At 47.1% G+C, this 17,855-nt stretch overlaps 1 protein-coding gene across 1 annotated transcript in view; it reads right to left on the reverse strand.

Annotated features, from left to right (window-relative positions):
* The window catches only part of MAPK4 (mitogen-activated protein kinase 4), a 74,717-nt gene extending 60,883 nt beyond the window's left edge, over positions 1–13,834 (reverse strand). The window contains exon 1 of the mRNA XM_007465570.1: positions 13,289–13,834. Within this exon, the coding sequence (XP_007465632.1) occupies positions 13,289–13,834 (546 nt within the window). The remainder of the gene's footprint in view (positions 1–13,288) is intronic.
* Positions 13,835–17,855: the final 4,021 nt, after the last annotated feature.

Genomic DNA, 17,855 nt, shown 5'->3' on the forward strand with positions numbered 1-17,855 from the left:
TGTGAATTGCAGGAAAAATTTCAGGGTAGATATCATGATATTTGTTCCCCAACTAGAGTAGCCATTGGCTGTTCACGCACTCTCATTAGCGTCTGACCCACCCAGCATATGCGAATTGGTTGGGGTCAGGGTTGAGGGCAGCTGGTGAGCACAGAACAGAGCTCACACAAAAAGCCAAAGACAACCAGACTTACAAACTCAGTCTTCCCAGCTTCAGACTCCTCTGCATTCATCATGTGATCTATGGACAACCTCTTTCCACCATGGTGATTCCTCAGGCCTGTGAAGCCAGACCAGGCCGGTCATTCTGTGCTCCTGGGTTTGCTCTCCCACACAGGGAACTGTGACTCTAACTCACTCCAAAATAAATGGGGTAGGGGTTTAAAATGGGAAAAAATTCATCCCTAAGAAGATGAGTCCTGCATATCACAACTGCTTAACTGAGCTTACCATCAGGAGGATGCATGGTTTCTGCAGATGGTAGTAGTTCCATGTAGAAGGTGCAACAATAAAATCTTCATGGCCGTACTCTAGAGGCCCCAACATCCTGGAAACCTGCTGTCCAGGTCATCTGGGGACACAGGAGGGGCCAGCACGGCCCAGAAGGGAGACTAAGGAATGGCTTCACTTTTCCTGCTGCCAGGTGTGTGTTGGAGAGCAGAGGGCAAACATGGTATCATGGACGAGAGAGAAGGAAGCAGGAATAAGTGTGGGGCAGCTCTGGGACAAGGGCCTGGCTCTCGGTTGCTGCTCTGTCTGTCTGGATGTGGAGTCACTGGCGGACACCTAAATGAGCACCTCTGGAGAGGCCAGGCCCTGCTCTCCAGGCTTTGTAGGGTGATGTGTGCAGCGGGGTCATCACCGATGGCTGTTCTGATTGGTTGGTCCCAAACCTTAGAAATTATTAAGTATTTTGAATATCAGTCTTAGCATATAACCTCAGTACTAGAATCAGTCTTTGGCTAAATTGCCAAAGTGTCAAAATTAAGACAGGAGGCTCCCTATTCTGGTCCCCTTTTGGGTTAAACACACTTCCCCCAGCACACTGCTTCCTAATCCATCCATTTTGATAAGTTCAGTCAAATAAAGGCTCTCTGACTTGTTCCCCCTCTTCTTCATTCCTTCAGTTTGTATCTTAGAAGAGAAACTAAAACATGGTCAACTGCCTCAATAAAATTTACTGTTAGTGAAATTGAGCAGGACCCTGAGGGGCTCCTGGGCACAGAAGGCTGTGTACCCCATTTCTTGACTGTAGGGAATAGGAATAGGCTTCAGCCTCTGTGACTTTTCCCTGAGTTCCAAAGGGCAGGTTCAGATGGTTGCTAATCAGGGAAGGGAGGGGATGCAGAGACGAGGGAGGAGCAGTCAAGAAGCAATAGTGCAGCCTTGGGGCAGGGTCCTGGTTCTGCCTCAAGGGATACACATAACAATATCCTTGAGCTCTTCTGCAGAACTAAAACTTCCAACAAATGGAACATGTTAATCACTTGGTGAAGCATTCTTCATTCCAGAGAGAAGGTTATAGTCTGATAACCTCGAGAACCACAGAAGCTCATCAAGCTCATTCCAGATTAAAGGAATGCAGGCCCTGCACATAACCTGATCCTTATCAGCAACCTCACCCTCGAACAATTGCTATAAAACTCACCAAATCCCCCCAGGTTGGGACACACAGTTTCGAGGACAGGAGCCTGCTGTGGCCCCTTCTGCCTGGCAAAGCAATAAAGCTATTCTTTCCTACTTCACCCACAACTCTGCCTCTGAGATTTGATTCGGCACCAGTGCACAGAGGCTGGGTTTCGGCATCATTAGTGGTTGAATTTCAGGTATCAGAACTCCCTCCAATGGTGATTCATAATCATAGTTAAAAAAAAAAAAAGAAGAGCTAATATTTACCAAGTGCTCCTCAGATGGCTGACACGCACATCACACACATCATCTCCTCTACTCCTCACACAGCCCTTGAAGTAGAATCTATTATCATGAGAGGATGGAGCCACAGCCAGAGGCAGGTTACATAACTTGCTCAGGGTCCCATGGTAGCAGTCAGTGTATGCCCACCCCACCTATGAGGAGGGTGGTCCTGCTTCCCAGGGGCATGGCACACTCAGAAGTGCCTGTCCCATGTTCCCATGGAGACAGCGGCCAAGGCAGGGCTGCCACTCTGGGTGAGGAGGTAAGATCTACACGTGCAACACCATGGGCACCTCAAGGTAGAATAGAGTTGAGGGTCAGCGTGCACAGGCTCCTGGGCCAGATGCCACTGTGTTTGACCCTGCTCTCTTAGGGACCAAAGAATCTCAGTTTACCACTTTTTGCAATAAACATCTTGTAAACTCACTCTTCCCACCCAGCAAACTTCCCCAACTTCCTACCTGAAAAGGTTACTGTGATAAAATTATGCATGTTCATGCTGTACTTTTTCTGGAATTATAGAAAAGTAAAAAGAGGGAAAAGCCATGTGTAGTTGAATCATTAGCATTTTGGAGTTTTTACTTCTAGTCTGTTTTTTACATGTCATTCTTTTCTCCTTGTTTTAAACTTATGATCATACCAGCTATCCAATTCTGTATCTTGCTTTTTAAACCTAATCAGTATTACATAAAGAGTTTCTATGTTATTGTAAACTCTTCAAAGTCACCATTGAAAATGGTTGTATAACCTTCCATTTAGTGGATGAACATAGTTTATTTAGCCATGCCCTAACCTCCAACACAAATTTGTTAAGTTTAAATTTTCATGTATCATGTTTTCTCTAAGTAAAGAGGTAGTGTTTGCCAATATCTGAGTTCTGTGTATCTAGGAATCACAGCTGGTCATGCAGCTTGAACTGGGATTTTTTACTTTGGGATGAGTTTAAAATTGTACTGAGGTAGAATGAGTGGATTCTATAGACAATGTTCCCGAATCTCAATAAGGCATTTAGCTAAATCTCATAGGACATCTTTGTGGACAATGAAGAAACATGGGTCAGACCACTGTATAATTATGTAAATTCACAACTGGTTGGACAACTAAACCCAAAAAATTCTGGCTTAGGGTCAGTCTCACCCTGGAGGGAGGAGTCTGGTGGCCATAAGATGAAGCCTTTCACCGAATCTCTTCACACATTTTAAAACTGGTGATATGGGTGAAGTCACAGAAGATAGGCTTGTGAATTGTGAAGCTGTATGGGATAAGATTATGTGATAGAACAAAGATCCAAAAAGATCTTGTCAGGTTGGAATATTTTCCTGAAGCCAAGAAGATGAAACTTGTCAGGGAGAAGGGTAAAGTCTTGTACTAGGGCTAAAAATCAATGATATGAATGTAAAATAGGGAATACAAAACTTAACGGAAGTAAGTTGGGTACGATCTCAGTATGAGCCAAGAGACTGACATGGTTGCCCCTCAAAATACCAGCAGCATGAGCAGTGAGTCATTTATGGAGCAGAGATGTCACCCTCCCTCTGGGGTCTAATAAGTAGGAGGAGGTCAGTGAAAGGACAGTCAGGACAGTGTGACCTCTGGAAACACTGTCATCTAAATAGTCAACAAGGCAGTATGCTCAGTGGATAAAGCATGACCTGAAGCCACTACTAGGTGGCTATTCTATTGGGCTTTGAAATCCAACTCTGCCATTTACTAGCTGGGGGACCTTGGACAAGTTACTCTCTGTGCCTCAGTGTATGCATCTGTAAAATGGGAACAGCAGCACTTATTATTATTATCAATATTACATTGTTGTTATGAGGACTAAATAGGTCTACACCTGTCAAGCACTTAGAACAGTACCTAAATATTATTGTGTAAAGACAAAGGAGTTCTAGGCTCCAGAGATTTAGAGGGACGTGGTAGATGACTTCAAATATTTGAAAACTGCCCTGAAGAAGAGAAATTATACTTTATCCTGGGACGTTCTTGAGGATCATGCTTGATTCAGTGGAAAGGCATTTAGTCAGTAAGCATTTAATGAGCACATATATGTCAGACACTGTGCTTGTTGCTAGGAATACAGAGCTGAATGAGATTCCTACTCTTTCCTAAGGGCCCTACTATCTGTTGGGGGAAGAGGCATAATCATAAACATATTAGATCATAAACAAATAATCACAATAGTGTGAGGATGACTGCTGTGGAAAACCAGAGGAAGGTGTGATTAACTCTCCCCTGGGGAGCTGGTGAAGCTTTACAGAGGTGGGGCTTTTGAGTGGAGTCTGCAGGGATAAGTAGGAGTTTATGTGGGAGCAAAGGGAACAGTGTGTGGGACTAGAGCTGTCACCAAGTATGGCATTTTCCAGCGAATGGTGACAAGTCAGTGATATCACAGCACAAGATGAGTGGGGTGGCAGCAAATGAGGCTAGAGATAAGGATTGGTCTCTCCCAGCTCCCAGAAGTGTGGTACTGAATTAGAATCTACCCATGAAAGTAAGGATAAACATAGCAATATGATACTCCCCTCGAGCCTTCTATTTCTACAGTACTGGCTTCTTAACAGGCTACCAAAGTAAAAGATGAAGAAAAAAAACACACTTCAGGAGAAAATTTAAAAGGGTTTGATCGAATTTTCTAATCTTTCTTCTTCAGTATAAACACAGGAATATCTGCCTATAGAATAAGACAGTGTCACGTTCCTGAGACATTTACAACCTTGGAATTCCCAAGTAGAGAGACTGGAGCCAGGAATGGAGCAATTGGGATCCTTCCCACCAAGACTTAAGATGCTATCTGAAAGGAGTTTCCTTCCCAGCACATCTCCTAGGTATAAAGGAAGGAGGAGCACATTATTCAACACTTATCTCCCAGACTCTCCACTTAATTCCATTTAATAATATTCATTAAGCATGCTACAGGGAGGCAGAGATAAGTAAGTCATCAACACTTCCTCCAAGGTGCTTACAAGCTAGCATTAAAAGATGTTCAGCCACACAGACCATTACATCATTAAATGTTAGCACTGGCCATTTCTGATCATGATGGAGTAACAAGTACTGGATTTTCCCTCCTGTTGAAAGCAACTATAAAACTAAACAAACATACATAGCAGTTTTCAGTCATTGGGCAATAGGCTGTGCAGGATCCCTGAGAGAAGGGAAGCAAGCACATAAGGTGAGTTTCATCTTCACCCTGGCACTCTGCCTGGGTAGATTTCCCAACCATAGCACAGGGAGGTGGAACAAAGCAGAAACATGTTTGTCCTACTGAGTTGAGGAGGTAGAGTCCGGGGCTGCAGAAGCACTGGAGCCGGTGGGGCAGGATACTGTAGAAAATGAAGCTTCATAGGGTAGGGGCCCAGAAGTTTGTAGGGGGCTCCCCCACAGATCTCTGGCTGAGGGCTGGTCTGCCTATGCTGAGGGCTGGTCTGCATATACACAGGGTGAGGTCTAACAGAGAGTACTTTGGTACTAATAGCAGAACAGGGATTGTAGAGGTTGCAGAAACATTGGATACATAGGAGTTTCAGTCCAGTCAGAGGGGAAATGCCTTGTTAACATTCTAGGCATTCAAGCGAGACAACAGAAAGGTCATACCATAGGAGTAAGGATCATGCTCTGGAGTGAAATCCACTCTAGGCCTGCATAAAACCAAGCCTTAACAGGATCAAGGGTTCCATAATTTACCATCAGTAAATTAACTCCCTGTCAGAACAAAATTCAACACTCATTAAAGGAAGACAATATCATTCAAGTTTCTTTCAGAGTATCAACTGTAATAGCCACAAACACCCCAAAATTACTAGAAATGTGGAGGAAAATGTGACCCAAATTCAAGAGAAAAAAAGTAAATAGGAAACAGACCCTGAGATGTCCCAGAGCTTCAAATTAGAAAGAGTTTAAAGCAGTTATTATAAATATGTCCAAGGACTTAAAGAAAAATATGGTCTCGATGAGTGAAAAGATGGGGAATCTCAGCACACAAGTGGAAACTTATAAAAAAAAAAAACCGAATAGAAATTCTAGAAAAGGACAGTATCCAAAATGAAAAATACACCAAATGAGCTTAACAGCAAATTAAAGATGGCAGAAGAAAGGGTCAGTGAAGTTGAAGACAGACCATAGAAATTACCCATTCTGAAAAGAAGAGAGAAAAAAGATCGGACAATCTTTTGGGATGATACCAAGCTGAGTAACATAGTAATCAGAGCCCAGAAGGGGAAGAGAAGGTGGGGCAGAAAAAAAAATATTGTTGACAATTGTCCCAAATATGGTGGGGGAAAAAGTCAATTTGCAGATTCAAGAAGCTCAATGAATTAACTAAATAGGATAAGTACAAAGAAAACCACACTTGTGCACATCACAGTCAAGCTGTTGAAAGTTAAAGATCAAGAAAAAATGTTGAAAGCAGTCAGAGAAAGAAAGATGTTACGTACAGAGGAACAATGATACGAATGAAGACCTTCTGAGAAACAATAAGGATAGGAAATAAAGCAATGACATTTTTTAAGTACTGAAAGAGAAAAATACCATAGGTTCAGAGTTTTATATTCCGGGAAAACAAACTTTTAAAATGAGAGTAAAATAAAGACACTTTCTAGATAAACAAAGAATTTGTCCCCAGCAGGCCTGTACTGCATGAAATACTAGCTCCTCTTTAGCAATCCTAGCAGGAAGGCTGACTGCCTGCTTCTTGAATTCTTCTGGAGCTTTGGAGCTCGCCATAGGAGGTGGCAGCTTTAATTGTGAGTAGGTGAGTGAGTAGGCTTGTGTTGACAGTAAGGAGGGAGCTAGTGATCTCTTCGCACGATTTAATCCACCATTCACCCCCAGTGGAGAACCAGACCCACACGCACGTGGGAAGGGTGAGCTTTGACATGAAGGGGAAGGCACTGGTATGCACTGGTACAGCTAGGCCAATTGTTAGAACAATGAAATACCTGCAAACTGGTTGGGAAATAGCTACTGCTGAAGCCCCTGGTTCCCTCGCTCACCACCTCTGCCTCATTCCCAGATACTCCCAGACCTCCCTATGATCCAGCAATAAAGGGTCAATTTCTGGCAAGCAGGGCACCTCCAGAACCCTGCCTTAGGACCCTGCCGGCTTCCTTTCTAATTGGTTGGTGCCTGAACCATGCCAGTTATTAAGGATTTATAATATCACCCCTGGAGCTAAGTGGGGTTGCTTCCCGGGAAGGGAGGCCTGGGTGTAGCGTTCTGGGAGTGGGTAGAAGACGACCCCAGGAGGCCCAGGGACAGAATGAAGACCCTGCTCCTGGGGGCGGGGCTGCAGTGGGAACTAGGGGGATGCACTGAAAGCCAACAAAATTGGCTTTTCCAAGTCGGGGACACTTGACTCTCTAGCACAACCTCTGTTGTAATCCCCCAGGTCATATTTTTCCCTTTTAAAAAGGGATATTTCATAGCCTTTTAAATAAGTCTTTTCAGCTCCACTGATTTGGAATAACATGCTTAGTGGCTTAAGAACTTCTAGCTGGGCCCTCAGCAAGTTGTCTTCAATGAGCCCATTTTGTCATGAACCCTGGCTCTCGAGAGTGGCTAGGCCTCTCCCAGTGGCAGTACTGTGGACCCCAGTCCTGTTCTGGGATCTCAGGCAAGCCCTTCCTCCCTTCCAACACCTAGGGACCTGCATTTCAAGGTGGAGACCACGCAAAATACAGGAACACAGAACAACAAATGAACATTCTCTTGATCAGCTGCAAAGACTCTATTTCAGCCACAGAGATGGGCATTCCTCTTCCTAGGTTCAGTTTCAAGGGAATTCGTGCTCTAGGGGAGCTTTCTGTGTGTCTGCCTAGGCAGACAGAGGGAGATAGACAAGAAGCCATCAAAGGAAGGCAGAGTGGCCAGGAGGTGGGGCTGACCAACACAATTTAACCAGCATAAACACAGCTGATCAAAGCTCTGTGCAAAGCCCTTGGAAGCTGGCTGATATATATTCCATCACGTACCTCTTTGCCTCCTTTGGGACCTTGAACCACAAGTCTTACCAAACTGCAGTAATTTGCTGAGCCCTCAATCAAACACTCAATCTCACTGAACTATGAAAGCAAAAGGCCTTGTCTTTAAATAACGTCTATTTTCTAAAATCGTCGTTCGTATCGCCTATAACTCTTGTTAAAATAAAGCCTAAACAGAACCAACACTCCTACTGATGGAGTTCCCTGGTCTGTACAGCTTTCTGCCAAGCTCAAGGGATGGTGGACCAGGCAGTTTCCAAGTGATGTGACCGAGGCCCTAAAAGCCATGCTGCCTAAAACAATCTTCACGATTCCTCGTCACAGTGCCTTATATCCCCACCATTAACCATCCTCTTTGGTTAAGGTACCTACTTCAAACACACTTGTGTTACCTGGGAGGAGATCTTAGCCTCCGTCATTGCGCTCAAGTTTGAGAACCTTGGCCGCAAGGAGCAGCAGACACACCAGGGACGTCCGCTTTCTGTCCACAGACAAGCTACTCCACATCTTCAGGTCAGTGATGCTTAGAAGTTCACAGGCCTCAGAATCACCCGGAGGCTAAACCACAGCTTGCTGGGCCTCACACTGGGTTTCCGATTCAGTAGGTCTGAGATGGGACCTCAGAATTTGCATCTCTAACAAGCTCCCAGGTAAAGCTGGTGCTGCTGGTCCAGGACCACACTTTGAGGACCACCGTACTAGTTGATTTCTAAGGAATCTTCATGATACGGAGGCAGAGTGTGAGAACATTCTGATCATGAACCATGAGGTAAGAAGACAGGGTTCTGAAGTAGAAAGGGGTCAGGGCTCAAAGGCAGGCCAGCCTAGCAGAAAACTTAGACTTGCTCAAATGATCCACCAAAACATACTTTATGGACCTCTTACTCTTGCTTTCTTTCCTTTGCTTGCTTTTCTGCTTACTGCCCCCAGGAAAGGCAAGCCCGCTGGCAGCCCCAGCAAGGACAAAATGTGGTTCCCTCTCCCAGGCCCCTTCCTGAAGGGACGCGTTCACACAGCTAATCAGACTGTCAACATGCTGCTCAGCCCTCTGCGCCCTCTTCTGGGGGCTCCTGACACGTCTTAGAATTTACACAGGACGTAGTGAAGTCTTAAACTACATTTTTTTTCTCTTTTGAGATCATCTACTTCCTGACAGGATAAATTCAATGGAAAACATGCTCTGATCCTTCAGCTGCCTCTTCTTGACACAAACACAAGGAACTAATTAGCAGGCCTGCCCAGGAGGCAGGCAGAAAGGGGTTCATGACAGGACCACAGGCTGGGAAGCCACCATCAGGTAGGACCTCATGACTCACCCTTTGGCCATCACGTCAGGAGTTGGGTCCATATGTCAGTGGAGGGGAAACTGACGTGTGGGTGTCTGCCTGGTGTTACCATGGCATCTACTGGGCAAGTAGGTTCTGTTCATGATTTAGCTCCCTGTACATCTGAAAGCCCTTGACATCCCCACTTTCATGTGACTCTAACAAGAATCCTGCGAAATAAGCAGAATGGAACTGATGACCCCATTTGGTAGATAAGACAATTGAGAAGGACCTCAGAGAAAACTGGACATTGTATTCCTGGCTCAGCCACTCCTCGTGTGGTCTTGAGCAAGTCTCTTCCCCTTCCTAGGCTTCAGTTTTACCATCTGTGAAATGGAAGGAATGGACAAGGTGATTGGGAGGTCTCCTTATAGATAGATCTCTTATTCTGGGAGTAAGCTATACAAGGAAAAGGACTTGCCTGAGGTCATGCAATTAATGACACAGAGAAACCAGGGGGCCTCTATACTGTGTCTGTTGAGTGAGAGCCATCAGAGCACCCCCATCGCCACCCACTGCCATCTTCCTGACAGTGTGGGCCAACCAGGGCCTCCAGTTGCCCTCTGCCTTGCAAAGACCAACACCCCTGGGATGGTGTGGTAGGGGAACACGTGCTCAGAATGCTCCCTGACTGTGACTTAAAGCCCCAGTGATGCCAGCTGCTCATTAGAGAAGGCCATTTCCTCCGGCACCTCGTTTACCAGACAAACACAATGGACACCTACCCTGTGCCAGGCCCTGTGCTAGATGAGGGGATGTGGAAGGGAAGGAGGCTTGCTGTCCACCCGTGAGAAAGTCACAATGAGGAGAGTGAACACCGGCTGCTGCATCCGAGTCCAGCCCCCCGTCAGATCACAAAGCCCGTCCCTGGTAAGGGGCTGTGGCCCACGCAAAGGCACTAGCTGCAGCCCAGGTGAGCACAGTCCTCTTCAAGGCAAGCACAGTATCCATGAAACTTTAGGAGGGGTCAGTTTAGAGCCGTTCACATGTAGGCACTGTCCTCCAAACACACCAGGGAAAGCAGATGCACACGTCTGACCCCCACCAATTCATTGGCTGGAAGAATCCCGTGCTCTCTCTCTGAGAGTCAAACCTCCCAAGCACATGGAATCAATGAGCCCAGCTAGCTTCCTATCTGTAACGTGCTGGCCAATGACAATTCTTCCATTAGTTCAAGACAGTCAACACAATCAACTGGGCCATGTCTCAGGCACAGGATTAGACTCCCTGGAGGAAACCAAGATGAACATGACACGGCCATCAGGAACTAAGGAGCTCTCAGCCTAGGAGAGCATGGAAGACGCAGACACACACACAGTAAAACAGAGCAGAGAATGGTGGGCGCTAGAAGATCCAGGTTAGGGGGTGGGGAATTCAAAGGAAAGAATGACTCATTCCAACTGGAGACCCAGAAAGCCTTCGTGAAGGAGACAGCACACAGAAAGGTCATCCATCAAGAAACAAGAAGGCCAAGTTCTCCCATCCCTTCTGCCACAGTCAGCCAAGTAATCTTGAGAAAGCCAATTCTCTCCATTTTAAAATGGACCATTTGCCCAAAGTGCCTCACGGCATTTTGAGAATTAAATGAGAACTGATTTAAATGTACATCAGATAAATAAAGGCACCAAATATAAAGCTTTCATCATCACTCGGGGCAGAGCAGGGAGGAAGGTAAAAGCAGAAAGTATATGGGGGAGGAAGCAGGTGGGGGCACGGGACACCTGCCAAACGCAGTGCTGATGTGAACACCTACTGGGCTAGTAGCTGGCTCCAGTGATTTCTTTTTTAACCTCCCACGGCTAATTTTACTGAAGAGAGCACACGAAGAGGAAGTCAGAGCATCTGAATTCCTCTGCATCAGGAAGATGAAAGTTCCAACTGGAGAGGTGGCTCCCCACCCCTGAGTGACAGGAGCACAGCCACCTGCGGTGGTCCGTGAACCTGGGGCTCCTCCTGGGCTCCCAGCATAGGGCCTGGGCCCTGTGTACTCAGTAAACGCTCATTAGATGAATGGACGGGGTTCTTACTACTTTCCAAGGGGCTTTGCTTTCATGTTCCATTTTGATTCACAACCACAGGCCAGCAGGACAGGCAGGGAGCATATCATCATCCTCGTCAAAGATGGGGAGACGCAGGCTCGCAGAGGGTGACTGTCCACGTCGCAGTCAGCGCCTTCAGAAGGGAGCCCGCGACTCTGCCTCCTCAGACAGTATCACCTCCTCAGACAACCACACACCTCCTAAGAATTGCTGCCACAGCCGGTCTTTGCACCAGTGACCACCTTCCCTGATTTTCCCAAACGCTTACCACGTGCTGTTCTGCGCATGTTCCCTGTAATATTTCACTTAATCAGACCCTTTCATCGAGGAAGGTCCTATTATGACTCCCAAATGTACTGGTTTATTCCAATTCAGAAGGTGGTTTTGTGCATCCCAGAAATAAGAGTGTCATGGATTCTCTGGTCCTTTTACCAAATAAGAACTGATTTGGATTAAAACCGTTGGTTCAGTTGTTTGGGTTCGTTGTTCCTCAGAAGAAAGAGACATAGCACAGGGAGTTAGGAAGACCAGAAGGGCATGATTTTTTTTTTTTTTTTTTACCATGGACATTCCTTCCTACAGAGTCGGCTGTCACTTTTGACAGATGGCCTGGCTGCAGGAGGGGGGACAGAGAGCAAGCTCACGGTTAAGGCAGCACCAGGGAACTAGAGCCAGCTGGGCCGATTCGAGGTCTGAAATCTGGGCTGGACCCCAAGTTCCAGCCAGTCAGGGTGGGACAGGGAGCCCTGCTCCACCCACCCCCACCCCGCTGCAGCTGTACCAGGCAGGTCAACACGTTTCTTGGTGTCCGTGACCTTCTGGCTGCAGGCAAATAGGGTGGCGAGGGACAGCAGAGGAATGGGGCCTCAGAGGGAAAGCTGAAGCATGTTCAAGGTCAGAGCTACCCTCCCCTCTCATCACCCACCCCAGCCCCTTGGCTGATAACAGTTTATGGTGCACCTACTTCCTGAGGAATGTACTCATTCTAGTAAAAATTCATGATACAAAAGTTTTGGCAGCAGGCTGGAAGTCACAGCCACTCCACAGCTCTGTTGAGAGGTGCCTGGCTGAGGTGCTCAGAGACTCCCCTAAAGTGGCAGGAACTGAGGTAAGGGGAATAGAATTTCAGAGGACTCCCAGTTCCTGAAGGGCACAGTGGATTAGGTAAGAAGAGGTCTGGGGCCTTGAGAGCAAGTGTCAGTGTGGCCGGGTCAGCTCTGATCTCTGCTGCTGCTGGAGCATTTAGCCGCCCACCCCGTGTGGGGTCAGCACCATCCAGACACCCGTGGCTTTAGCGTCACACTAGGGGGCTAGTACATCAGGGGCCTGGGAGAGCCGAGCCATTAGCTGGATAATGTACACCAAGAGTTAGTTTATCAGATTCACCGTTTATGCCTCCGTCCACGGACAGAGGGAATGGAACACAGAGTGGAGCAGCTTTGATGGGAGGAGGGGGTGAGATGAGCCAGAGCAAAAGATTCAGTGGTGGGAAGCCTCCCAGGGAGTCCTGAGCAGAAAGTAGGCAGGGTAGGTGGTTAGGTGGATGGCAGGAAGAAGAGGGTGCTAGAGGCAAATTCACCAACTGCACAACGTTTTTGTTTTTTTTTTTTTGGCTGCGCCGCATGCCTTGTGGGATCCCAGTTCCCCAACCAGGGACTGAACCCGAGTCACAGCAGTGAAAGCCCGGAATCCTAACCACTAAACCACCAAGGAACTCCCCAGCAGCACAATTTTAAAGCCATAGAGTTTAGAGCTGTTTCATCTAATCCAACCCCTCTTGTACGGTCTTGAGTCATCGGTCACAGCCATGACTAATGGCCAGAACCATTAGACCAGACTAAGAACCAGAACTTCCCTGCTCCCCCAGCAACAACTCTGCAGCCCCGTGATCCTTCTAGCACCCTCCAGCCTCCCCCAAATACTGACCCCAGTCCTCTGATTCCACTGGAGCTAGGAATACCCTCTTGAACACTGAGCATTCTTGAGGATTACACGCACCACCCATATCAGCCGTTCTGGACAGACATACCTTGTGTGAATACTGCTGATCAACAATCCTCGCCAACCCGAAATCCCCAATCTTGAGCACGAGGTCCTCCGTGCTGATGAAGATGTTGGCGGGCTTCAGGTCCCTGTGCAGCACGTTGGCGGAGTGGATGTACTTGAGCCCTCGGAGCAGCTGGTACATGAAGAGCTTGGCGTGCTCCTCCGTCAGCGTGCCCTGCTCCAGCAGGCGCGCCAGGTCGGTTTCCATGTACTCCTGGACGATGTAGGCCACGCTGAACTTGAACAGCTCGCCCTGCAGGTCGGCACCCTTGGACCCCAGCACCTCATACACCTTCACGATGTTGTCGTGGTCCAGGCGGCGGATGATCTTGATCTCCCGGAGTGCATGCTTCACGCTGCGGGCGCCGCTTAGGGTGATTTTCTTCACAGCCACCTTCCGACGGGCCCTGCTGTCCACGGCCGACAGCACCAGCCCGTTGACGCCGAAACCCAGGGGTTGGAAGTCAACAAAGCGCCCGCCAAGGTCATACCCGTGCACGCTGGCGATGCAGTCGCCCTTCTCAGCCATCGTCGGCTCAGTGGTCAGGGGCTGACCGTGGGACGAAGGGGCAGTCAGGAAAGGCCAAGTCCCAGCTCGTGGCTTCCCCAGCACACCTCATTCTGTCAAGTCCCAAGGCTGAGGGACGCTTTTCCTCCGGGTGATGTCACTGCCACCAGCACCCTGGAGACAAGAGTGGCAAATGTCCATACTCGCTGAGCTGCAGAAGTTGGAGGCTCAGACTGTTTCCTTAACCTGTACTGGGAGGGCTGTCCACCGACTCCTATGTATCCTGAGCCTCCCTGGAAGCTTAGAATGGCTCATGATTCTTTCAAATGTAGCATCTTGGAAAGAAAAACCAGTCTCACTGTCTACGTGAATGTAAAGTTCTCTATCATGATGGACCACAAAGTAGAGATGCAGAAACTCTCCCCTTTAAATCCTTTGTTAAAAGAGGCTCCTTCTTGCTGAAATGTGGTGCCGTTGCTGAGCTGTGTTCTTTTACTTTCGATGGTCCAAAGCTCAGTGGTATCACAGCCTTCAGAAGCTTGGGAGCTGCCCTCTGTGTCCCGAGCAGTATGAAGAGATCCCAACAATGGATTCTAGAGGCTCGTAGGGACTTCTTTGTACCTCTGCCAGCTCTCCTTTCTACCAGCTCCTCTTAGATTCTGAAACCCAAACCAGTCTGTTGAGCATTGGTGAAGAAAGGTGGAGAAATCCAAGCACCTTTCATGAGCTCTACACCAAGTTACACCTGAAGTCCCAGACCTGAGGGCAGCTCAGCTGTCCAGCCAGGATCCTCTGGAGGCTTCAGATGTGGGCAGCATCCTCTGTCAACCGCTCATCCACACTACCTTGAATGAGACAGTGTTCTGCTGGACCCAGAGAGGCTGGCAGGAACGCAGCATCTTTCAGACCAAGTCTCCTTTCCTGTCAAAGAAACAATGTTTGGTAAATTTCCACACTTCAGCTTCCAGCACCTTCCCACTTGTGTGTCTTTTGTTAACCAGCCCAAGTGTTATTTGATCTGCCCAGCCAGCTGAAACACTGCTTGCTCAGGGGATTCCAGGCTTTGCACTGCCCAGCCACACCGCCTGCTGTGTGCAGCGCTCCCCTGGAAGGGAGAGAAGATGGATTGATTTGATAAGACCATCAACTGGTGTGCCTTTTATGTAAATGCCTGCTCCCCGAAGGTTAATATGCACAAACTGTGGGTGGCAATGATCAGCTCTGACCTTTGTGAAAATCATTTGTTATGCTCTCCAGACACACACAGCAGCACTAGCTGAGAAGGGTGAGAGTAAAAAGTAACTAGTTGCAGACAGAAAATAAAGGATCAATAATTTTGCTTTTCTACTTGGACCCCTTTTCTTCCTTCTTTTGAAAATGTCTTTGACTATTTTGAGAGAAATTGCCATGCACTGAGATTTAATTACTTTGTATCTGTTGCTGCCCATGTAGGCAGCATAAGCATACATACCAGATTATAAGGAAATTTTATTGCCACCCTGGAATAGGGACTTTCTGCACAGCAAAGCAGCGCACAGACTTCTTAGCATGACACCAGGGCTGGCATGGTGAACTGTATTCTTTTTGATAATGGGGACCTAGCTCTTCAAAGCAATGAGTCAGATCATATCCTGACTGCCCCCTGGTGGCTGCTGACTCAAATTACAGGCATAGGACATAAGTGGGGAGAAAAAAATAGCAAAACTAGCAATGTAAATTCAGACCTCGGAAGTAAAGGCAATATCATAGCTTCTAAGGAAGTGACAGGTTTTATAAGTTTATAAAGTCCACACACACACAGAGAACAAACACTATATCCTGTGCAAAGGACTGAATCTAGCCAGGGCTGCTTCTTAATTCCCATAATCCTGTAGGGTCCCCTGTAGGGATACTTGCACATCTGAACTCTGCAAATGATAAATGAAGCAAAACAACAGTCAACTCAATGTTCTAAAATCAAGGGGGAAAATTAGGGGACAGAGATGACCTGAAATAGTAAATAATCATATGCCCTCTAAAGACTACTAATGAAAGAAATTTACCAAGAGTCTGGAACATAGTAATTGCTCAACAGATGTTACCTGTTGTTGCTATTGTTAAAAGTTCCCTTATGCTTGAATAAGATGTACCTAATATTCTGATGTTTCATCAATCTTCAGCAATTCTCCTCTGCATGTTTTTATCGGGCCCAGCAGGAAAATAATCAGGACTTAAGACTGGGAAATAATCCTAACAAACAAGTCCTGTGGCCCTCAACTGGGGGCGGTCCTGCCTTCCTTAGCTGCTCTGACGAGGAGTCACTACAGGCCTTTAATGAGCAGGGCCAGATTTGCCAATCATCCCGCTGAGCATCACTATCAGTGAATAACGGACACCCACCCCCCCAAATGCCAGCATCTCCACTGAGAGACTACGATTCTAGTCTGAGTTCTCACTTTACAGATAAGGGCACTGAAGCTCAAGGAACACCAGCTCAGTGCTTCTAGCATAGACAGGGTCAGTAAACATTTGATGAATTGATAAATGAATACCATTCACTCTGAGGATTCCTAGCCAGTTAGAGACAGTGCTGGGACCACCCACTGAGCCTGTCTATGGCCTGTGCTGTGAAGTCCACCTGGACACCTAATTTAGGGGAACAAAAGAGCCACCTGGGGCCCCGTTCCATCCCTCCTCCAACTCCTGCTGCCCAAGTCTGGTAAAAGAAACTAAACTGGAACACCTTTCACTTTCTACCCATATACTTGTCCTGATTCCCAAGGGCAGAGCAAACAGAGGAAATTATATATTGCTTTATAAGGGGAGATGCTGAAGCCTTCTTCCCTTTCCGGCTCCCAATGCGCTGTAAACAGAGATGGGAATGAGCACCTAAGCAGGGAGATGACATCACCAGCAAGCTGAAGGCAGGATTTGTTCCAGATCAGCTGCAGTGCAGATAATCTGTGGATAATTAAGAGGGGCTTTATTTATTTTTAAAACTCTTTCTTCTTCCTCTCACAGGGGGAGGAAATATCTCTGTGTGTGTGTGTGTGTGTGTGTGTGTGTGTGTGTGTGTGTGTGTCTCAGTGGTCTGCCCAACATGCTATCAGCAGGACCCCCATCCCCTTGGGAAGGCTCGATTCCAGCCAATCCACCATCCTCATGGCCTCTAAATACACTCTTTTAGTTCCCATCCTGCTTCTTTGCTTGCACCTTTCTGGTTCCTGAAATATCCTGCTTCTTCCCCACTTGTTAAAATCCTGTCCATCATTCCAAATCCAGATGAAGTCTCACTTCCTCTCTGAAGTGTCCTCAGTGACATTCCTCCCTTCTCTGAACTCCAGTGTGTTTGTGTGTGTATACTGTATTTGACACTTACCATATACTAATCTGGGCTGTTATTTAACTTTTTATACATGTCCATCTCTCAACTAGGCTTTAAGTTTCTCAAGCCCAGGACACAAAGTAGTGCTTAGGACATAACTGTGAATTGGAGTTACCTGAGGTGCATTTGTTATGTCTACAAAACCGTGATGCCTACCTTCCCTAGACGGTCAGCCTCCTCCCCTTTCCATCACTGCCCCAATGCAACATGTTCATTGCAACAGGGATCTTCACACAACAAGCCCCAACTGCTCAGACAAACCAATATCTCTGAACTTCAGTATCATCTGCTTAGATGCTGCCTCTCTTAGCATTTCAACACGAACAAGGCAGCCCTCATCCGACCATTTCTCTGTTCCCATTTGAGTTTACTGTTATTCATCTCTTCTCAAACCTCCTTATTTTAAGCTTTCCCCTATCATTCCTCTATAATTTCTACCATAAACCCTTTGCCTTTCCCCACAGGTGGACTGATTATGAAATGCCGATTACCTAAGAAATCTCGGATTAGGGCTCTTTTCTTGCATGGTGTACCAAGAGGCGTGGGCCCATCGGCCCTGGAGAGGGGCATATCCGGCATCTGGATGTGCCCACCTGGGTAGAGGAGTGAGTATGGCAGCTCTTGGTGTGATGCAGCATCTCAGGGCAAAGCACAGTCATTCTCCATTTGGGGGTGGTG

The sequence above is a fragment of the Lipotes vexillifer genome, unplaced genomic scaffold (genome assembly GCF_000442215.2).
Source record: "Lipotes vexillifer unplaced genomic scaffold, Lipotes_vexillifer_v1.1 scaffold36, whole genome shotgun sequence".
NCBI classification, from domain to species: Eukaryota; Metazoa; Chordata; class Mammalia; order Artiodactyla; family Lipotidae; genus Lipotes; species Lipotes vexillifer.